This window comes from Molothrus ater, chromosome 15 (assembly GCF_012460135.2).
Source record: "Molothrus ater isolate BHLD 08-10-18 breed brown headed cowbird chromosome 15, BPBGC_Mater_1.1, whole genome shotgun sequence".
Classification (NCBI taxonomy): domain Eukaryota; kingdom Metazoa; phylum Chordata; class Aves; order Passeriformes; family Icteridae; genus Molothrus; species Molothrus ater.
Genome location: NC_050492.2, coordinates 17,896,502 through 17,919,227, shown reverse-complemented (window position 1 = coordinate 17,919,227; position 22,726 = coordinate 17,896,502). Strand labels below are relative to the sequence as shown.

The 22,726-nt window shown below is 57.3% G+C and overlaps 1 protein-coding gene across 1 annotated transcript; it reads left to right on the top strand.

Moving 5' to 3' along the window:
- The first annotated feature begins 1,728 nt into the window (after positions 1-1,728).
- On the top strand, positions 1,729-8,508 carry YIPF5 (Yip1 domain family member 5). Its single transcript, XM_036391913.2, has 6 exons — positions 1,729-1,837; positions 2,070-2,178; positions 3,327-3,499; positions 4,399-4,544; positions 6,474-6,655; positions 7,479-8,508. Exons 2-6 carry the CDS (start codon positions 2,078-2,080, stop codon positions 7,639-7,641), a joined length of 765 nt encoding a protein of 254 aa, XP_036247806.1. The 5' UTR covers positions 1,729-1,837; positions 2,070-2,077; the 3' UTR covers positions 7,642-8,508.
- Positions 8,509-22,726: the final 14,218 nt, after the last annotated feature.

Here is a 22,726-nt window from a genome sequence, read left to right as displayed (position 1 = left end):
TGCCTGCCCTCCCCAAACCACTGGGAAAGAGCAGCTGTGCAGCTGCAGTGCCTGCCCTCCCCTTGACCCCACGGGCTGTGTCAGAGCACCCGCTGCCCCGGAGGGCTGGGAGTCCATCCTGTGACTCCCTTCAGCAGGGAGATGAGATGCCTGGTGCAAGGAAAGCTCATCAATGAAAGCTCAACCTAAGCCGACAGGAAATTTTAATAATCTAAGCAAACCCAAACAGGTTTCTCGGCAGAGAGCGTTTCCCCAGCAGGTCCCAATTGCACAGCCCAGTGCCTGGGGTTTGGGTCTCATTTGCCTGCCCAGTGAGCTGCAGTGAGGCACACAGCTCAGCCCAGGGGCACTAAGCCGCAGCCCGCACACTGTGCAGCTCTTTCATGAATGCTGGCATCTTCTCAGCCTGCAAACACTAATTCTCCTAAAGTGTAAATTTGCATGAAGCGGCTTACGGCACAGTTACTGATCTCTTTTCCGTGGCTGTAATTCTCCACCGTACTCCATTCAGCTCTACAAAGTGACACATTTCCTGGGAGCCTGTTCTCGCCAGTGCCATGGACTCTGCACTGTCAGATCTGCTTTGCAGGTGAGGCTTGGAACAGGGCTGCGATTTAAATACAGCCATTTCACCAGCAGAATATTACATACACAAGTTTGTAACGAAATGACTGTAACTGTGTCCTGAGCCAAAATGAATTAAAAAAACCAAAGGAAAAACCTACACATACTTATACCTGGAACATGGCCTGCATAACGTTGTGTGCCCCATGGCTGGTGCTCGGCTCCAGGAGGCTGCCAGAGCTCAGAGCACATCGTGCACAGGGTGGAAATGGTTCTGGTGTAGTTCTGAGCCTCATCAGCGAGGTGTGAAACAAGGATAAAGCAGCAGCCCTGACTCAGCTCATTGGGAAGTTTCAGCTGCCCTTCCCCAGCCAGGGTTTTCCCTGACTGCCACCTCAAAGCCCACCCAAGCCACAAAGCAGGGCCGCTCCTCCCTGTGCTCAGCTCTGGGACATGAGAGACTTAATAAAAACGAATTCTAGTTAACAGGCCTCTAAAGACTGCTGAAATCATTTTCCCCAGCCTTGGGGCTAAACACTGAGTGACCCTAAAATGAGCTTCTCCACATGAGAGTGTGTTCACAGTGCCAGTCATGCCAGTTTTCTCAGTGGCCCCGTATTCCCAGGTCCGCCAGCTCATTTGGGAGGGGTGGGCCAACAGCCGGGCTGTGATACAAGAAGATTCACAGCTCTAGCAAAGCTATTTTCGTGTGGCACAGGAAAATATTTCTTGTGGACTTATGAAAGGGACTGAAGCCGCTTCACCGGAGCCACACCGACCCCGTGTGGCTGAGCCTGGGCTCCAGGGAGGGCCGGGCTGAGGGAAGGCTGGGCTGAGGGAGGGCTGGGCTGAGGGAGGGCCGGGGCTGAGGGAGGGCTGGGCTGGGCTGAGGCTGAGGAGAGGCTGAGGAGGGACTGAGGGAGGGCCGGGCTGAGGGAGGGCCGGGGCTGAGGGAAGGCCGGGCTGAGGGAGGGCCGGGCTGAGGAAGGGCTGGGCTGGGCTGAGGGAGGGCTGGGCTGGGCTGAGGCTGAGGAGAGGCTGAGGAGAGACTGAGGGAGGGCCGGACTGAGGGAGGGCCGGACTGAGGGAGGGCTGGTCTGAGGGAGGGCCGGGCAGGGCCGAGCCGAGCCGAGCCGAGCTGAGGCGGGGCCGTCCGGGGCCGTCCCGTCCCGCGCGTGCGCGGAGGGGCGCGCGGTGTCCCGGAAGTGGAGGCGCGGCCGTGACACGTCGCAGGGGCCGCGGCGGCGGGAGCGGGGCCGGGCCGTGGCCGCAGGTGAGGCCGGGACCCGGGCAAGGAGCGGCACCCCGGGCAGGGAGCGGCCCGGAGCGCGGGGCGCAGACGGCCCGGGACCCACGGAGCGGGGTACGGGGCGGAGCGGCGGGCGGGCGCGGGGCGCAGCGCGAGGTCCCGGGCCCGCGGCGGGGCCGAGCGGCGGGAGCGGAGCGGGCAGCGCCGCGCGGGGCCGCTCGGGCCGGCCGCAACCCGCCTCGCTGGTCTCTTGCAGAGGGGGCGATGTCCGGGTTCGACGGCTTCAACACCGAATTCTTCCAGAGCAGTTACAGCATCGAGGACCAGGCGCAGCCCTACGACTACACCGGGCGGCCGTACAGCAAGTAACTCGTGTGCCCTGCCGGGGCACGGCATCCCGGGGCTCGGCTCGGGGCACCCCAGATCTTAGCCCGTCCCGCCCTGCCAGGGCAGGGACACCTTCTGCTGTCCCAGGGGCTCCCAGCCCTGTCCAGCCTGGCCTGGGGCACTGCCAGGGATGCAGGGGCAGCCCCAGCTGCTCTGGGCACCCTGTGCCAGGGCCTGACACCCTCCCAGGGAGCAGCTCTTTCCCAATATCCCATCCAGCTCTGCCCTCTGGCATTGGGGAGCCATTCCCCTTGTCCTGGCACTCCAAGCCCTTGTTCAAAGTCCCTCTCCAGCTCTCCTCTGGTTTCCTTAGGATACTTCTGGGACAGTCTGTGTCTCCAGGAAAGGTTTGGCACTTCAGCCAGCTGCTGGTTTCTGGAAATGAGTTCCAGTTGTTCTGTTGGATGGAGAGCTGAATTCACTGTCTGTAAATGGAGCTCTGAAGGAATTTTGTGTTCAATTCTCTGCCTGGTAGATTTCAGAGCAAGTGTTAGGAGATTAAAGGACAAGTTATATGAACAATCTTAATTATATGAGTGATCTGCATGTCCTTGGGAGAAGAAATACTGTTTTTCTGCAGCTCCATCTCCTGTCACTCACTTGGGAACTAGGAATTAGTGCCACCTAAGTGAGCCTGCAGTGTCCTGGTGACTCCCAGGCTGCAGCAGGGAGGTGTGGAGGATGTTCCTGGGGCAGGGGGATCCTGGCAGCCCCGTGTGAACATCCAGCCTCTGGCTGAGGGCTGTGCTCCCTCTGTGTGATCCCTGAGATGGATGGAGCAGGTCAGTCCCATTTGTGACCTGAGCAAATGTGTCCCCTGTGCTGGACTCTGCTAACCTGAGGAGTTCTGCATTTTCCTTCTGTTTCCACAGTTAAAGATTTTGGAAACATTTATGGAAATCTCTGTGATGAGACTTGGGATAGATAAGGGGCAGGAATACCTGAAGAGTTGTTTAGGGCAGAGGGTGGCTTTGGTTGGCTTGTTTTGTGTGGGATCACATCACGGAACTTTTTAAGGCAGAAGGAAGGGGTGTCTGTGACATACTGACTGGGAGAAGCTTTGCCTTGCAGGAGGTGTCTCAGCAGCAGCTCTGGGTGTGCCCTAACGTGGGGTTGTGCTTTGCAGGCCCTATGGAGGCTACGAGTACCCCCAGCAGGCTGGCTTTGTGCCCCATGACATGATGCAGCAGCAGCAGCCCTACACGGGGCAGATCTACCAGCCCACGCAGGGCTACACCCCGGCCTCAGCACAGTCTTTCTATGGAAGCAACTTTGAGGATGAGCCTCCGCTATTAGAAGGTATAACTTTGCTGTGGCCTAAGGCCAGAACTCCTCCTAGTTTGGGGGTAAGTTGGTAGCAGTGTGTGGATTCCCTGCTGCTGCTGGGAGTGCTCAGTGCGTTTGAAATTCTCATTGAATTTTTTTAACCTGTATTTTGGCATGTAAGATCCTTGTTCTTGTGTGATCTTCTGCAGCTGGGAATTTGTGCTTTCTTGCTTCACTCCAGCGGCTCTGTGGCAGATTAAATCAGTTAACTGGGAGACCTGACTTTGTGGCAAAACACTTAATGTTCCTCATGTTGCAAATAATAATTGTAACTGCCCACTTTGTGAATTAAGTGCCTGCAGGTGCTGTGAGTTGATCTTGGTTAGAATGGGAATGTTTCATTGCTAACAAGGAATGCTAAACACTGCAGAAATGCCTTTGTGGAGTACAGCCTGTGCAGAGTGCCAGGCTGGATATTCAGCTAAGTCTGGCTTGCTGGGATCAGTTTCCAGCTTATTTCTGTTATTTTTCAGTTCCCAACAACTGAATAAACTGTCCATGTTACAGGGGGGAGAGACAGGCATCTGTCACACTTGTCCTCAGGCATGATACCTTCCACCCCCTGGGCTTTTTTATTCATTTATTTACATAAATAAAACAGGATCAGGGAACTGGGCTGAAAGCGCCTCTGTAAACACAGAACTCTGTGCTTGGCCTCTTCCCTGGTCCTTCAGAAACCACCTGGGCACTTCCCAGCACCTGAGACTGGGCATGTGTGGAGGCAGCAGGAGGAAAGAGGCGAGGGCTCAGTTCCCTGGTGCCCACCATGGATCTGGGGGAGATGGGAACTGGAGAGGCAGGGAAGACAAAGAGGGGAGCAAGTGGGGCAGCCAGGGAGGGAAGAATGAAATCCATGTTGTGTTCACTTGCAGAATTGGGGATCAATTTCGACCACATCTGGCAGAAAACACTAACGGTGCTGCACCCCCTGAAGGTGGCTGACGGCACCATCATGAACGAGACGGACCTGGCCGGGCCCATGGTGTTCTGCCTGGCCTTTGGGGCCACCCTGCTGCTGGTGAGGCACTGCCACGGGGCTGCTGGGCACAGCTCTGCTGGGAAACGTGCCAGGGGAAGCCTGCATTGCCTGCAGGCCTCCTGGGGGCTGGGCACGGGGGCCAGGAAAGCTCATCCTTCCCATGGAGTGTCCTGAGTGGGAAGGGACCCCCAGACACCACCAGCGTCAGCTCCTCACCCTGCACAGCACAGAAATTGTGTGTGCATGGCAGAGGCATGGGGGCCTCTCACACTGCTGGGATGGGTGAGCTCTGTCACTCCAGGTGGGATTTCAGTGCCAGCTCCCTCTGGAGCAAAGCTGTTCTCACACTGCTTGTGTTGCTCAGGGCCTGGCACTGCTCGAGCCTGGTCAGTTCTTCTAACTGAGCTTAATTGGGGTAATTGTGCTTTAATGGCTCACAGATGACAGCAAACAGTGTTCCTTGGCATTGAAAGCTTCAGGGGCTTTAATCTGTTCTAGCTTTAAATGCTTCAGGCACTGCTTGTCATTTCTGCCTAAAATTTCACGTTGCTGTGACAGTTAAAACACACTGTGGTACCAAGGGGCCTTCAAGCCTACTTTAATAAGTAACTTCTATTTATGGAAAGTAGGCCAGTCAAATTAATGAATGTGTTTATAATAGATACGTTTGAGTTTTCTTTTCCTAAAAATTTATTTCTCCTGTGTGCTTTTAAAAAAATCCATGGAATGTGGTGAAAGGAAGTGGGCAGAGCCTGGCACAGAGGTTTCAGCAGTTGTGATTGTTTCCTGTGCTGCTTGGGAAGGAGGAGAGCTGGGTCTAAGCACATCCAGTTTGGAAGTTGTTGGAGGGGGACACCCTGAAGCTGCACAGCCCCGTGTCCTGCAGGGAGCCTTGGGCAAGTGCTGGAGGGGAAGCAGCAGTGTCAGCCTGGGAAAACCAGGAGATGGCCTGAATACATGGACATAACCCACATGTGCTTCCCCTGTGCTTGTGAACAAGCAAATGTGGGTTTGGCCTTTTAGAATCTCCCTCGGCTAATCCCAAGTTCACACCCAGTGCTTGGCAGCTCAGCCTCAGCTGTTCCTGGGATTTTTAAAAATAATTTTCTTTGTGCCATAACTTTGTGCATTCTACCACAAATTAAAGGGCTTCAGCTCTGGGTTTGTCAAGAAGTTCCAGTTCTGTAAAGATCATTATTGCAAGTAATCAATCAGCATGAGAAGTCCTTGATTAAACCCTAAACAGTTCCTGGGCTGAGATCAGAGAACAACCAGATCAGAACCTGTTCATTGAGATCCAGAGTCAGGAAGAATTCCAGGCTCCTGGAGCATGAGGTGTCCTGGGACTCTGGGGGGGAAACACTCCCTGTGGGATGGGAGTGAGGGAGCTGGGGCTGGGGGACAGTGCCTGTGCCCACCCCTGCTGTGTTCCAGGGTGGGTGGATCTGCTCCCTGGGCTGGTTCCATCCTGACCCTATCCTAACTCCAATCCTGTGCTGATTCCATCCTGTGCTGGTTCCATCCTGTGCTGGTTCCATCCTGACCCCCATCCTGACCCCATCCAGTGCTGGTTCCATCCTGTGCTGACCCCATCCTGACCCCATGCTGACCCATCCTGTGCTGGTCCCATCCTGACCCCTATCCTGTGCTGACCCCTATCCTGTGCTGATCCCATCCTGACCCCATGCTGGCCCCATCCTGTGCTGGTCCCATCCTGTGCTGGTCCCATCCTGACCCCATCCTGTGCTGGTTCCATCCTGTGCTGGTTCCATCCTGTGCTGGTCCCATCCTGACCCCATCCTGTGCTGACCCCCATCCTGTGCTGGTCCCATCCTGACCCCATCCTGTGCTGACCCCCATCCTGTGCTGGTTCCATCCTGTGCTGGTCCCATCCTGACCCCATGCTGGCCCCATCCTGTGCTGACCCTGTGCTGACCCGGTGCTGTCCCGGTGCTGTGCCCGCTGCAGGCTGGCAAGATCCAGTTTGGTTACGTGTACGGGATCAGCGCCATCGGCTGCCTGGGCATGTTCTGCCTGCTGAACCTGATGAGCATCACCGGGGTGTCCTTCGGCTGCGTGGCCAGCGTGCTGGGCTACTGCCTGCTGCCCATGATCCTGCTCTCCTCCTTCGCCATCGTCTTCTCGCTGCAGTAAGTGCTGCTGTGTGCCCCTGGGGCACAGGGCCCTCCTGCCATGGGACAGAATCACTGGGAGGAGTCTGCACGTCCAGTGCTGGAGCTCTGGATCGTTTGAATGTGACAGGAATCTTCAGTAAGGGCAAGAATTAATTATCAATGGCTTCGGGTATTTACTGGGGGAAGGGGGTGAGTCCTGGCTTGACCTCTAAGTCATCAAACAGCTTTTGAATACCTAGGCTCCAAGAGCAGGCTCAGGTTTGTTTTCAGCCAGCTCTGAATCTGACAGGTCTCAGCACCTGTAAAGTCTGAAAGTAATTATTATTGAAGACACAAATTAGGATTTTGCAAATACAAGAAAATGCAAATGATTTGTCTTGGCTCTGCGAATTTAGGCACTGAAAAGAAACAGCTTGGCAGAGAATTTATACTCACTGCTTTGAAATTTTCATATGCGTAGAGTTAATTTTGAGGGGGCTTTCTACCATCGTAATTGACTGATACTGTTCTAAAATTCTAGAATCCGAGAATAGTTTGGGTTGGAAAAGCCCATCCAGTGCCACCCCTGCCATGGCAGGGACACCTCCCACTGTCCCAGTTTGCTCCCAGCCCTGTCCAGCCTGGCCTTGGGCACTGCCAGGGATGCAGGGGCAGCCACAGCTGCTCTGGGCACCCTGTGCCAGGGCTTTCCCAGTGCTTTTAGTGGGAATATTTCATTTAATGCCAAATGCTGAAATCGATCCCAGAACCTGCACAAGGTGTTGATGAGTGCAGGTGGGACTCGTGCCGGTGGATAGACACAGGGCTCACGGGAATTCTGTTCTTTCTGCCTTTCCAGGGGGATGATGGGGATTATTCTCACGGCTGGAATTATTGGCTGGTGCAGCTTTTCTGCTTCCAAGATCTTTATCTCTGCCTTAGCCATGGAGGGCCAGCAGCTGCTCGTGGCCTACCCCTGCGCGTTGCTGTACGGAGTCTTCGCCCTCATCTCCGTCTTCTGAACAGACTCTGGGGGCCAAAAGGAAAATCCCAGCGTGGAACATGGACTTGGACCAGAAACAGCTGCAAACAACTGTCTCGTGTTGCTATCATGAAACTTAGACCTGTTTGAATCACCTGGAACAATGGAAAATGTCTCGTGTTCACTTTTTTAGGACCTTGAATACTGTTTTCAATGACCTGGGGAGTCCAGAGCTTTAATACGTGTTCATGCTTATCAAGTTCCTGTGATTTCTTTCCCATTCCTAGATATTTAGAAAGTAACTTTCAGTTGTTTATTTGAGGGTTGTGATTTTTGTTCATTTTGTTTTGTTTTCTAGGGGAGGGTGAAGGATTGCAGTTGCAAATTGGTAGATTTTTATCTAAAACAGTGAAAGGAGCTGCCGTGGATTTGGGGGACTCTGGATAAATCTGCAGGAAAGAGGAACCTGTTTCCTGACCCCTCTCACCAAAAATGCACAAATGAACAAAAGTAATTAGAGTATTTCCTGTATTTTAACCAATATCCTCCTAAGCTCTCCAGTCTCAATTATTTGTTCATTTTCTGTGAGAGTATTTCAGGATTTAAGAGACTTAAATTATGAAGTAGAAAACAGATGCTTAAAAGTGAAAGGGATCTGTGATTCTGTCACACTTGAAACATGACCACATTGGGGTGTCTGTAGCTTTATGTTAACTGGGGTTTCTGAAGGACGTGGGCAGAGGTTCCTTCCCTCATGGTGCACATTCTGCTGGATGGATGAAGAGGAATCTCTCTCACAGTGCTTCCAAGGAAAACACCATTTGGAAAACGTTATGCTTGTCAGTATTGTAGTTATTGTAAAATAATTTAAGGCATATTGATTAAATTTTCCTTAAATTTTGAAAAAGGTGTTTGGTTTTCCTAACCTTTTTTTTGATGTTCAGTTACTAAAATATAAATTTTCATGTTGAAACAAAATCACATTTATAATTGAATTCATTGGGTGGATTTGGTGTTTGCTACAGTGAGTGAAGAGCAGGAGGGAGCTCCTGTCCTGTGTGTGTGCAGATCAGTAGCATTGATTGCCAGTGAGCCTAATGAAACACAGTCCTAGGACATAGAAGAGCTCCCTCAGCTGCTTGAGCAAGTCAGGTTCTAACACTCTAATATTGTACTTTGAGAACAGCTAATTCAGCTTATCCTGCGCATTCCAGAGGGAAAGTTCTTAAAGCCTTGCAGTGATTCCATAGGTGCCTTCCAGGGTGATCACCTGGATATTAAAATACTATGAATAATGTTTTCTTTCACCACAGCATGAGCAAACTTCAGTGCACAGGAAGAACAACTCAGTGTTGCCCTGGCAATAGAGCTGCTGAGTTTGGAGAAACCATAGGAAAAGGGATTTATTTAGATTTAAATGCTCACAAAGTCAGCAGTGGAGGACACTGCACGTTCTACTCCAGCAGTGAGGGCTGAGCCAGGAGTTTCCTCTGCACAGAATTGAGCAGTTTGTAACTGAATTTCTAAGTGGTCTCTGGGGAGCAGAGAGAAGCAGATGAGAGCAGGAGGTCAAGCACTTGACTTCATGGAGGACTTGATAAAAACCAGTTATGTCTAGAGTGGTTGTCTTAAAGATCCCAAACTTCTGTTTGAGTAATTAATGTGATTGCCTCGGCTCTTTATTGCCTTTCCAAAATCAATCCCATCGATTTTCTGTAATGAAGTTTTGTCCTAGTTCTTGGTTCAATTTTAGTTACATTTCAGATGATTCAATCTCCCAATCCCATAGAATGGCAGGATTGGAGGCTGGAGTTCTGCACTCCCACATTTGCCTTTCTCAGTTAGGACTTTTCTTTCCACGTCTGAACTCCCCCACAGTCTGTCCCCCACCCTTCTCACCTGGGTTTGAGATGCAGTGCCAGCACCACTTTATCCTGCTTTGGCTCCCTTTCTGTCGCTCAGCTTGAAGCACCCAAACAAATGCTGCAGTTGCCTTTTCAAACCCCCTTTTGTTACTCCCCCAGTCTTGAAATCATGCCCTGCCCTGCAGGAGCTGCGAGTTGCCTGTCCCAGTTTGTCCGTGGTCACCCCGGGCTGTTGGTGACAGTGGCAGTGGCAGTGGCAGTGGCTGTGTTTTCAGGTCCCTTGTGCTGTGGGGCAGCTGCTGCCCTGGTTCCGTTTGGTTCCGTTTGGTTCCGTTTGGTTCCGTTTGGTTCCGTTTGGTTCCGTTTGGTTCCGTTCGGTTCCGTTTGGTTCCGTTCGGTTCCGTTCGGTTCTGTTTGGTTCTGTTTGGTTCCATTCGGTTCCGTTTGGTTCCATTCGGTTCCGTTTGGTTCCGTTCGGTTCCGTTTGGTTCCGTTCGGTTCCGTTCGGTTCCGTTTGGTTCCGTTCAGTTCTGTTCGGTTCCGTTCGGTTCCGTTCCTGTACCAAATTCCCGGGCACATCCCCTGCCACCCCCCGTTTGTACCGTGCTGCTGTGTCTGTCCCCGCTGTGAGTGCGGAGCATGGGAGTCCTGGCTGTGGGGACAGCGCTGGGGCTCCCCGGGGCTCTCCGTGCTGGGGCCGTGCCCTGGGGGCGAGGGCTGGGCCGGCACAGCCGGGAGGGGTCACCTGCTGCTGTCACCTGGGGCCCTGCGGGAGTGAAAGAGCTGCCCGAGCCTTGGTCCCACGCCCCGGCTGCTGCCAGACACGGGGACAAAGCCAGAGCGGCTGTCCCGGGCCGCTGCAGGGCCGGGCCGTGCGGAGCCGGGCGCTGCTGTTTGCAGCCTCTCCACTGGGTGGGTCTGCAGCGCTCCCGATGTGCTCCGGAGCCGGCACTGAGCCCTGGCATCGCCGGAAAGCCCTCCCAGCCCATGGAGCCCAGCTGTGCCTGACCCCGGCACAGAGCCCTGGCACAGAACCCCGGCACAGAACCCTGGCACAGAGCCCTGGTACAGAGCCCTGGTACAGAGCCCTGGCACAGAACCCTGGCACAGAACCCCGGCACAGAACCCTGGTACAGAGCCCTGGTACAGAGCCCTGGTACAGAGCCCTGGTACAGAACCCTGCTACAGAACCCTGGCACAGAACCCTGGCACAGAACCTTGGCACAGAACCCCGGCACAGAACCCTGCTACAGAACCCTAGCACAGAACCCCAGCACAGAACCTTGGCACAGAACCCCAGCACAGAACCCCGGCACAGAACCCCAGCACAGAACCCTGGTACAGAACCCTGGCACAGAACCCTGGCACAGAACCCTGGCATCACCGGGAAAGCCCTCCCAGCCCATGGAGCCCAGCTGTGCCTGACCCCGCCTTGTCCCGGCCCAGAGCACCGGGTGCCATGGCCAGGAATTCCTTGGGCACCCCAGGGATGGGGATCCAAAGCTCCCTGCTGGTGTTTAACACCTTCTCCCTGCAGAAATCCCTGCTGGATCCAGTCCCTGCAGTGCTGTGCCAACCCCTCAGCACCACCATCTCCCTGCTGCCCTCAAAGCTGCTGCTGGGCTGCTCAGGACCTGGGGAGCCCTTCCCTCCTCCTGCCCTCCCTGCTGGTGTCCCACATCAGCAGCAGTGACGTTCCCTGTGATCCCAGCCCTGACCCAGCTGGCTCTCTGTCCCTGCCAGGGGAAGGGATCCATTCCAGCCATGATGGGGATGCTGCAGGGCCCAGGATCCCTCTCCATTCAGCAATGGGGAACCCTTGCTGTGTCTCACTCCTTGGGTAACAGGGAATTTCAGCATCTTCAGTCAGAATGCATTGATGCATTCACATATCTGCACAGTCACGATGACAATTCTAACACCATGGGGTAGTTTATTTCCATTCATTTATTTAATTATCTGCTTTAAATATCAGGGTCTGTGTGGGGGCTTTGTTGGTTTTTAATTGCATGGGCCTCTCCTCATTTCACTTCTTCATCCCTGATGATTTCCCTGTCATTGCTGGATACACCATCAGAATTAAGTTTCCAGTGTGCATATTGACAAAAGAGAAGGTAATAATTACAACTGATTGATCACTGCAAGCCCACATCATTGGATTAATTCTTCCCTCCTTCCCACCACTGTTAATTCAGAATAAATTTGTAGCAATCAAGAGATCTCCACTTGTGTGCTGATGATCTTCATGTTCTGCCTGAGCTTTAATTGAGCTTAAAAGGCCTAATTCTGCCTCAAATCTATTCTTAGTATTGTTTCAGACCTGAATGTAGAGTTTGAATTTGAAGATGATCCTCCTGCCTACACCCCCTAGCTGGGGTTAGTTCCACTAAGGGGCCCCATTCTTGGGCAGGGTGGGAGGATGTGGGGTGGCTGTGCTGGGATGGAGCCCATGGATGGAATGGGATTGGATCCCCCCACTCCTCAGACCCACTGCAGGACACAGGGGCTTGGCTGGAGGGTGCCAGGGGGAGATAAAGCCCCAGGGCTGGCACAGGGGCCTGGGGGAGTCCTCAGTGAGCACAGGGAGCTCTGGGGGTCACCCAGAACACAGAGCCAGTCTCCTGCTGGGGAGCAGCAGCGTTTGCCTTCAGCTCTCTCCCTGCTTCTGCCTCTGCACATTCCTTGTTTGCTCCCTGGATTGCTGAGCAGGTGATGGAATAACCACGGGCTCCCTTTCTTGGGCCTTCATTATTTCAAAGCAAACACAGGCACGATTCTGGACCCTGGAGGAAAGGCAGCGAAGCTGAGTTTTGGACCTGTAAAGTGCTGGCAGCAGCAAGATAACACCCATTAAAACCATCAGGCTAGAGCTCTGAAACCTCTGCAGTTTACCCAGTAATTTGTCTGGAAGGCTGTTCTAAGGGAGCTTTTTCCATGGAAACCTGCAGTGTGATCCCCCAAACAACCCCGAGCGCTCTGCCGGCGCCGGGCTCGTGTTTAGATCCCACCCAGCTCTGTTGGCCTGGTTGCCATGGCCCCGTTGTCTCTCCAGACCCCGCTGGACGGAGCCCTGCAGGGCCCAGGGCTGGGCTGTGCCCGTTCTGGGGGATTGAGCTGGGCAGGGATGGGCTGGAGGTGCTGCAGGTGCAGGAATGCTGCCAGCCTGTGCCAGCCTGTGCCAGCCCCTGCCCAGCCCCTGCCCAGCCTGTGCCAGCCCCTGCCCAGCCTGTGCCAGCCCCTGCCCAGCCCCTGCCCAGCCCCTGCCCAGCCTGTGCCAGCCCCTGCCCAGCCCCTGCCCAGCCCCTGCCCAGCCTGTGCCAGCCCCCGCCCAGCCCCTGCCCAGCCCCTGCCCAGCCTGCCCAGCCCCCGCCCAGCCCATGCCCAGCCCCTGCCCAGCCTGTGCCAGCCCCCGCCCAGCCCCTGCCAGCCCCTGCCCAGCCTATGCCGGCCCCTGCCCAGCCCCTGCCCAGCCCCTGCCCAGCCCCTGCAGCCCCTGCCCAGCCCCTGCCCAGCCTGTGCCAGCCCCCGCCCAGCCTGTGCCAGCCTGTGCCAGCCCCTGCCCAGCCCCTGCCCAGCCCCTGCCCAGCCCCTGCCCAGCCTGTGCCAGCCCCTGCCCAGCCCCTGCCCAGCCCCTGCCCAGCCCCTGCCCAGCCTGTGCCAGCCCCTGCCCAGCCCATGCCCAGCCCCTGCCCAGCCCCTGCCCAGCCCCTGCTCAGCCTGTGCCAGCCTGTGCCAGCCCCTGCCCAGCCCCTGCCCAGCCTGTGCCAGCCCCTGCCCAGCCTGTGCCAGCCCCTGCCCAGCCCCTGCCCAGCCTGTGCCAGCCCCTGCAGCCCCTCGGGCACTGCCCCCTCTCCCTGCAGAGCAGCTTACAGAGGTGTTGGTTAATTATTGTTATAATTTCTGCATGCCAGGGGCACAGGGAAGGGGAATGTTTGTTGGAGGTCACAGAGCAGCACCCTGGCCCAGGCCCCCAGTCTGCTGGGAAACAACCCCAGCACAACCACAGAGGGTCTTTACCTTCTGCTCATCAACCCCATTATCAGCAATTTACCTGCATCATCCTCTGAAGCAGGAGTTTCTCAGCACTTTTTTATTGCTGTGCTTCTCAGTACTTCTCAGTGTTTCCAGGCTTTGTTTCAGCACCTCTCCAGAGGGATTCCCTGCTCAGGCACAGATCCCTAGGGCAGATGTCCATTTGTGAGTAACTCGCCCTGGGCTTTACAGACGGGCTCTTTCCTCACCCTAGAGCCATGATGCCAGCTGGGGCAGCCCTGTGCCCGAGGAGGGGAGCCCTGGGAGCCCCTGCGGGCAGGAGGGGACACGGGCTGGCAGCAGGGACGGCCCGGGCCGTGGATGGCAGTGGCGGGATCACAGCTCCGGGGGCACCCCGGGGCCAGCTCAGAGCAGCCCTGCCGAGGCACGGCTGGGGCCGCCAAAGCAGGGGACGGACCTGGGAGGGCAGCTCGGGGTGCCACTAGATGGCAACCGGCTCATTCCGATGGGTCATGCCAGCCGAGCGTGCCCGGAGCGCCCGGGATGCTGCGGGGGATGAGGGGATGCGGGGGATGAGGGGATGCGGGGATGCGGGGGATGCGGGGAGGATGCGGGGGATGAGGGGGGATGAGGGGGGGATGAGGGGGATGCGGGGGATGAGGGGGGGATGCGGGGGATGCGGGGGATGCGGGGGATGAGGGGGGGATGCGGGGGATGCGGGGGATGCGGGGGATGAGGGGGGGATGCGGGGGATGCGGGGGATGAGGGGGGGATGCGGGGGATGAGGGGGATGCGGGGGGGATGCGGGGGATGAGGGGGATGCGGGGGGATGCGGGGGGGATGAGGGGGATGCGGGGGGGATGCGGGGGATGAGGGGGATGCGGGGGATGCGGGGGATGCGGGGGATGAGGGGGGGATGCGGGGGATGAGGGGGATGCGGGGGATGCGGGGGATGAGGGGGATGAGGGGGGGATGCGGGGGATGAGGGGGATGCGGGGGATGCGGGGGATGCGGGGGATGAGGGGGGGATGCGGGGGATGCGGGGGATGCGGGGGATGAGGGGGATGCGGGGAGGATGCGGGGATGCGGGGGATGTGGGGGGGATGCGGGGATGCGGGGGATGCGGGGGATGCGGGGAGGATGCGGGGGGATGTGGGGAGGATGCGGGGGATGCTGCGGGGGGATGTGGGGAGGATGCGGGGGATGCTGCGGGGGGATGCGGGGGGATGCGGGGGCGCGGGTGCCATCGCCCCCGGCTGCGGGACTGTGCGGGCACTGCCAGCGGTGCCAGCGGTGCCAGCGGTGCCAGCGGTGCCCGGAGCCGGGCAGGAGCTGGCGCCAGCCCGGCAAACACAGCTGGGGCTGGGGCTGCTTTTGGGTGCTCCCTGGTGATGTGCTTGAGACATTTAAGGTGTCAGAGCATAAGAGGGAAACCTTGCCTTTGATCTGAGAATTACCCAGAGCTTCCCCCCGATCCACAGAATTCTCAGAATGACCAGGGTGGAAGAGACCTTCAAGATCATCCAGTCCAGCCCACGCCCCAACACCTCAGCTGGTGCAGGGGCTCCTTGTGGAGAGAAGGAAGAGAAGGTCGGTGTTTTCTGTCCCCAGGCTCTGCGCCTGCTGAGCAAGCCCAGGATGACTCTGGGTCCCCCGCAGCCAGCCCAGTGCCACCCCGGGGCACAGGACATGTGTGCACCCCGGGGCACAGGACACGTGTGCACCCCGCTCCTCCTTGTCCTCCCCACAGAAGCTCCAAATCCTCTGCAGCCGTGCTAAAAGTCCAGAAAGGGGCGGGGAGGATAATGGGTTCTGGCCAAGTGCCACCTCCCTTAGCAGGGAAAAGTTACTGGCTGTTCTAGTGACCTCCACAGTCATTTAACCAGCTACACTTAATTATGCTGAGTAATATAAAAAAATCCTTATATTCTGCAAGCAAATTCCTCTTTGGTCGATGGAAAACAGAAATCCAGCGGAGCAGGAAAATGCCTCTGCCCGACAGCACTGCCTTATAATCTATTTTTAACTGAATTTCTCCATCTCCTTTGTAAAGAAATAACACTTCTTCATTGCCTCTGGCCATAATTAATGTGCCGTAACTCAAGTCCAAGAGACATATAAAACCAGACTTTAAACAGAGCATTAGCTTTCAAGCAGAGCAAATAATTTTGGAGAAAATAGTGTTTTCTATACTTAAAAGTTTTCCCCCTGGTTTTCATTAAAGCCCTTCAGCTGCTCAAACACGGAACGTGCTTCCCCCAGCCCTGCGCTGGTCTGAGCACGTCCCTGCCCAGGGCTGAGGGCTCCCAGCTGCAGGGGCAGCCAGGGGGGCTCACCTGCTGCCCGGCCTCTGGGCTGCAAGAGAGCTCTGCCATTCCCACTGCAGAAAGGCACTTCAGGAGGGAATAAACCCCTGGAGGTGTTTGAGGGCCCTGTTCAGTAACCACCGGGCTGAGCTGGGCCCAGCACCCCCAGCTCCCTGCTCTCAGTGACCGGCGGCTCCTGGGAGCCGAGTGCTGCTGGAGCAGGAGAAAAGGAGCAGGAGCCTCAGATCCAGCACATTGTGAAGGAGCCCCCCAGCTCCAGCACATTGTGAAGGAGCCCCCCAGCTCCAGCACATTGTCAAGCAGGGACAGCTCCTGTACAGGACCAAGGAGATCTCAGGGCTGCTGGCAGCAGCCGCCCCCAGCCAGTGCCATCCCTGCAGGCAGCCTCAGCCCTGGCTCAGGGTGCCACGGCAGCACCACGTTCACTGCCAAGGTTTGCATCCTAAAGGTGCCAGGGCATGGGGGCGAGCCTGCAGCCAGGGCAGGTGGCACAGAGAGCCCTCCCTGCCCGCTGCTGTCCCCCTGCCCAGCTGGGCCCCCATGCCCGCCCCAGCTGTGCCCAGGGCAGCACAGAGCATCCTGCTCCTGCCAGCCTGCTGGGCACAGGGACAGAGGGGCCAGGGAGGCTGCAGGTGTGCCCTGCCCACGGGGGAATGCCACGGCATGGCACCGAATATTGGAGCTGGGAGGGGCCTACAACAATCACTTGGGTGATCTGATGAGCCACGTGTGCCCCATCCCCACAGCTGCTCCCCATGGGCTTGATTTGCCCATCACCACAGGTGTGCCCAATGTGCCCAAAGTGCCCACAGGTGTTCCCAATGTGCTTGATTTGCCCATCACCATAGGTGTGCCCAATGTGCCCAACATGCCACTGCCCACAGGTGTTCCCAATGTGCCCAAAGTGCCCACAGTTGTTCCCAATGTGCCCAAAGTGCCCACAGGTGTTCCCAATGTGCCCAAAGTGCCCACAGGTGTTCCTAATGTGCCCAAAGTGCCCACAGTTGTTCCCAATGTGCCCAAAGTGCCCACAGTTGTTCCCAATGTGCCCAAAGTGCCCACAGTTGTTCCCAATGTGCCCAAAGTGCCCGCAGTTGTTCCCAATGTGCCCAAAGTGCCCACAGTTGTTCCCAATGTGCCCAAAGTGCCCACAGTTGTTCCCAATGTGCCCAAAGTGCCCGCAGTTGTTCCCAATGTGCTTGATTTGCACATGCCCAGAGGTGTTCCCAATGTGCCCAACGCGCCCTTGCCCCGTGCCCCCCTCTCCCTTTCCTGTTCATCAGTGCACCCAGAGGGGCTCTGGCTGTTTCTCTGAGGGTCCTTTGCTGGCAGGGAGGGCGCTGGCTGCAGGTAAGGGCTGTGCTGGGGAGTGAGGGGGGCTCCTGGGGGCTCTGCAGCAGTGGCTGCAGCAGGACAGAGCTGCTGGGGCTGTTCCTGTTCCTGTGGCTGGGTCCCCTGTGAGTCTGGGACCCTGGGGCTGTGTCTGGCCCCTGGCCCTGCTCTGGGTGGGCCCAGTGCTGGTGCTGGGGGTGCCTGGGATGGGGGAGCCCCCTCCCCTGGGGCTGTGCAGGTGGTCAGGGCTCTGCTGCACGCCATGAGGGAGCCCAGGCTCCTTTCAGCATGTGCTATATGGTAAAATATGTTGTTATGGCAACTCGAATCCTAAAAATAGACCAGGGAGAAAAAGAGGATGTACATAAAAATGACCACATTTTATTTTAATTATGAGGGGTTTTAAATGCTTTCTGTGTGAAGAACTCTGAAGTTGCTGTGTGAGTTTTGCTGCGCCTGTAACTGAGCCTGGAAGGGTCGGGCACTGCAGGGATGCTCCAGAGCCCCTGGGCAGCAGCTCTGGCCAGGCTGGGGCTGAGCAGCTGGGAGGGAACAGAGAGGAGCTCAGACTGTGGGGGTCCTCCTCAGAGACTGAATGTCCCAGTCCTGAAACTCCATCTGGGGGAAGAACTTCATCTCTGGGCTAAGTTAAAAATCTTCCTGAGCAAACCCTGCTGTTGGAAGCTGGGACCAACTGGAGCAGCAGAAGCTGCTCCATGGCTTGGATTCTGTTGCCCAGAGCAGCTGGGGCTGGCCCTGGATCCCTGGCAGTGCCCAAGGCCAGGCTGGACACTGGGGCACCCTGGGACAGTGGGAGGTGTCCCTGCCATGGCAGGGGTGGCACTGGAGGGGCTTTGAGGTCCCTTCCCACCCAAGCCAGTCTGGATTCTCTGATCTGCAACTGCTGGGGCAGGACTTGGCTGTGGGCTGGTGTCTGTGTAGGCAAAGGGTAACAATTAATCATCTTTTAAAGGGTAACAATTAATCATCTTTTAAAGGGTAACAATTAATCATCTTTTGGCATGGTGGCCAGTGGCTTTGCAGGGAGCCTGCTCTGATGTGCAGACCTGGCTGCCCTCCCTGTCCCTCATCACCCAGCTCAGGAGCTTTGACCCCTTTGCTTTTCCCACTCGTTCTGTGCTGTGAAAGGCAATGCTTGAGCCTGAGTCTGTTCTCTTAAATTAAAACAACAGCACTGGCACCCAGTGCCGCCCTGGGGGGCTCACCCAGTGCCACCCTGGGCTCACCCAGTCCTGTTCTGGGCTCACTCAGTGCTGCTGTCACTGCAGAGCCCCCAGGGGCTGCCCAGGGCCAGCCTTGGGGTGCAGGGAGCAGTGAACTGCAGGCACCCTTGGAAGCACTGCAGGGAGGAGAGCTTTGTGTCAAAGCCCAAGCTGCAGCTGCAACCCTGCCATGAATTACAGCTGGACTGCCCTGGGGCTGGCAGGGCTGGCAGGGAGGGCTCTGGGCTGCGTCTGGCAGCGCCAGCCCTGCCAGCTCCAGGGCAGGAGGGGCTCCTGTGCTCACCCAGGAGGGCAGGATGGGCTCCCATGGGCTCCTGTGCTCACCTAGGATGGGCTCCCATGGGCTCCCATGGGCTCCCATGCTCACCCAGGGGCAGGATGGGCTCCCATGGGTTCCCATGCTCACCCAGGATGGGCTCCCATGGGCTCCTGTGCTCACCCAGGATGGGCTCCCATGCTCACCCAGGGGCAGGATGGGTTCCCATGCTCACCCAGGATGGGCTCCCATGGGCTCCCATACTCACCCAGGATGGGCTCCCATGGGCTCCTGTGCTCACCCAGGATGGGCTCCCATGCTCACCCAGGAGGGCAGGATGGGCTCCCATGAGCTCCCCTGCTCACCCAGGATGGGCTCCCATGGGTTCCCCTGCTCACCCAGGATGGGCTCCCATGGGCTCCCATGCTCACCCAGGATGGGCTCCCATGGGTTCCCATGCTCACCCAGGAGGGCAGGATGGGTTCCCATGCTCACCCAGGATGGGCTCCCATGGGTTCCCATGCTCAGCCAGGAGGGCAGGGCTGGGTCGGTGCCGTCCCTGCTGCCCCCTCCCTGCCCTGCACAGCTGGGGCAGCCCTGCAGCCTCTGAACCACGAACATCTGCAGAGGGGCCGCCGAGAGGAAACCTCCCTGGGCACAGAGGGGAGCTGTGGGTGTCAGCTGCACGGCTGTGTGTACAGAAAGCACTTTAATTAAATAAAGGTAATGTAAACAGAAATCTGCTTCGGCCGCTGTGTGCCACAGCTGGAAGGAGCTGCCAAGGAGCAGGAGCTCCCTGCTGGGCCCTCTCTGAGTGTACAGACACAGAAATAGGGGTGTGTGTGTGTGTGTGTGCTCACCATGCACTGCAGTTCCTCAGGTGCTGTAAACTTCGTGCCTCTTCCAAATATTTGAGCGCTCCCGTGACCTTCTAAGCAAAACAGGCAGAGTAAACTGTATGCAATCTATACGTGCAGGGGCTGTCAGAGAGAGCTAACATTTACCCAGAGCAGGGGCTGTTTATAGTGCAGCTGCATGAAAAATGGCAAACCCAGAGAGAGAGAGAGAGAGAGGCTGCTCTGCCAGGAGGCTCGGGGGGATGGCCCAGGATATTGGGGCCGGGGCTGTGCCCCCCTGGGCCGGGGCTGTGCCCCCCTGGGACGGGGCTGTGCCCATCTCCAAGGCCCCCTCCCGTGTCCTGTCCCTCAGGAGCCCCCAGGGCTGGGCTGATGCTGTGGCCAGCAAAGCCCCCAGGGCTCCCAGTGCTGCTTACAGCTGGGAATCATCCACTGCTGAGTTAAAAGGAAAAGTGTGAAATTGGAGTTTGGTGTCCCAAATGCTGCCTGAGGGGCATTCTGGGTGCCCCCTGACCCCGGGGCAGAGGTGGCTCTGTGGGAGCCCCCAGGAGCTCTGGGGCTCTCCCTGAGCTGGGTTTGATGTGGCTCTGCCCCTGTGCAGTGCAGGAGGTGATGCCTGACCCAGAACACTTTACAGGCATTAAATGAGATGTTAGATGTGTAAAAAGGACAGGATGTGTACATTGACAGCTGTGAGAGGGAAAGGGACCCGTTCTCCTGCTGAGGGGGAGCAGATTCCAGAGAGCCCAGCACTACCATGGCCTGCACTGAGACCAGGGCCTGGAAAGCTGCAGCCATTCCTACCCATTCCCTGTTTTCCTTGGCCGTTTTCTTGGCCGAATCCCTGCTAACTATGGGAAAAACCCTGGCTCTACACTAATGGAAGTTTGCATGTGCTTAGGTGCTGGGTTTGCCCTTTCCTGTTGCCAGTTTGTTTTTAACCATTTGTCTGCACTGTTACAACTCTCCAGGCTGGTGCTCCTAGCCCTGGATTTCTGTGCTAGGAATGGGTAAAGCAATCAGTGGGAGCTTTGTAGGAACCCTTCCTAAGCCAGAACACATCACCCTCCCTTCCTCCCAAGGCAGGGAGAGCAGGGGCCAGCTGAGCCAGGCTCTGGGCTGGCAGGGGACTGCAGGCAGGAGAACAGCCCTGCCTCTGCTGTGCCACCTTTCCAAGGGGTCACGGGGAAGGCAGAGCAGGGCCCTGCCCTTGGGGGGCAGTGGGGCAGAGCTGGGCTGCTGAGATGGGCTCCAGGGCAGGGCAGGCTCTCTCTGCACAGAGGACGAGGTTTTCCTGTGGGGATCAGAGCAGGGAATGAGCCAGGGGCAGAGCTGGGGTCACACAACAGCAGCTGAGCAAAGGCACAGATTCCATGTGACAAACCAGAGATCCGGCAGGAATGCACATAATAACCACAATTCTCCCCTCTGTAGGGAGAACCAGGCCATGCAGGACTTTCTTCCCCTCCTTGTGCTCCAGGCCCCCTTTGGGCTGCAGTCCCCGTGCAGCTGGAGGTGCAGGTGCTGTGAGGAGCTGTGCCCTGGTGCCCTGGGCATGCCAGGGGCAGGAGCCTGCCTGGCCTGGCAGGGCAGCTGCCAGCAGTGCTGGCCAGCACGGCACTGAAATTAAGGACAAATAGGCAGGAGTACATTTTGTGCATGTAGTGTCTGCTGTTGACTCAATATTTCAGCTAAACATATTTACCTGAATATTCATAGTCACTTAGAGGGGCCCGCATCTCCTGAGCTCAGCTAATCATTTAAATTCTGGCAATGGCACTGCTTTGCTCCAGCCCCCAGCGCTGCTCACGGGGTCCCTTTGGCTTCCAAAGCCCCAGGCAGCAGCAGCCCCACACCTGCCCCAGCCCCAGCAGCCTGGCCGAGGCTCCCCTTTGCAGGTCCCAAACCCCACTTGGAGCCTGGAGGTGCTGTGGGGTCAGATCAGGCCCCCTGGCAGTGGGAGCTTGGAGAGAAGCACCAAGGGCAGGGCTGGGCACTGGGGTCCCCTCTGGGAGGGTTCACCAGGAGCTGGTGGTGCTGAGGTGCTGCTGACCCTCAGTGCCCCCTCGGCTCTGGGGTTCTCGGGGGGCTGTGCAGCTCAGCCTGCTCTGGGAGCACAGAGCCACGAGCCAGGGGGGCTCTGCAGGGACAGACACAGCCCCAGGGCTGCCTGCGGTGCCTGGTGTTGGGAAGGGAGCTGGGCTTCTTCAGAAAGCAAGAAGGAAAGTTAGAAATGAAAAACAAAGATGAAAGCAACCCCCCCCCCCCCCCCAAACTGAGCTTTTGCATTTTCTGGGTTAAGGAACTCGAGGAGGAGGAGGATGAGGATGTAGTCAGGTGGGTCTTGGCCTCTTCCCCAGGGCCAGCAGGGACAGGAGCAGAGGGAACGGCCTCAGGCTGGGCCAGGGCAGGCTCAGGGTGGGCACAGCAGGAATTTCCCCATGGAAAGGGGGCTCAGGGCAGGCTCAGGGTGGGCACAGCAGGAATTTCCCCATGGAAAGGGGGCTCAGGGCAGGCTCAGGGTGGGCACTGCAGGAATTTCCCCATGGAAAGGGGGCTCAGGCACTGGAACTGCCCAGGGAAGTTTGGATCCCCATCCCTGGAGTGTCCAAGGAGGGGCTGGAGGTGGCACTGAGCGCTGGGACAGGGTGGGCATCAGGCACAGGTTGGGGGTGATGGCCCTGGAGCTGCTCCCCAGGCTCAGGGGTCCTGGGACCCTGCTGGGTGCCCCGGGCACAGCTCCGAGGGAACTCCTGCCCTGGCAGCCCCTGTGAGTGCCTGCAGGCACAGCCACCTCTGGCAGGGTGGCACAGGCAGCCCCGGGTCCCTGCTCTGTGTCCTGAGCGCTGTGCAGCTACAGAAAGTCCACGAGAAACCCACAGGAAGGCTGGGCTTGGGCCTTCTCCTGCCATGAGACTGGGAAATAACTGGAGGTGCTGGATGAGGGGAGGGGCAGAGGGAGCATCACTTCATCTCCATTTGCATCAGTCCCCTGTGTACCAGGGCTGGATTCTTCCTGCCCAGGCTGTGCCACACGGGCAGATTGCCTTGGCTCAGGACAGGGCTTCCAGGTGTGTGCCCAGCATTTCCTAGAATTTTAAACCCAAGGCTGATGAGCTGTCAAATAAACAATAATGCTGCTGTTTTAAACCTCTGTTCAATGCTTGAATAGGGGCTGATTTCCACGGGTGCTGCTGACTCCAATCATCCCAGCTGGACCTCAGGCCCTCCCAAACCTCAAAATTCGAGAT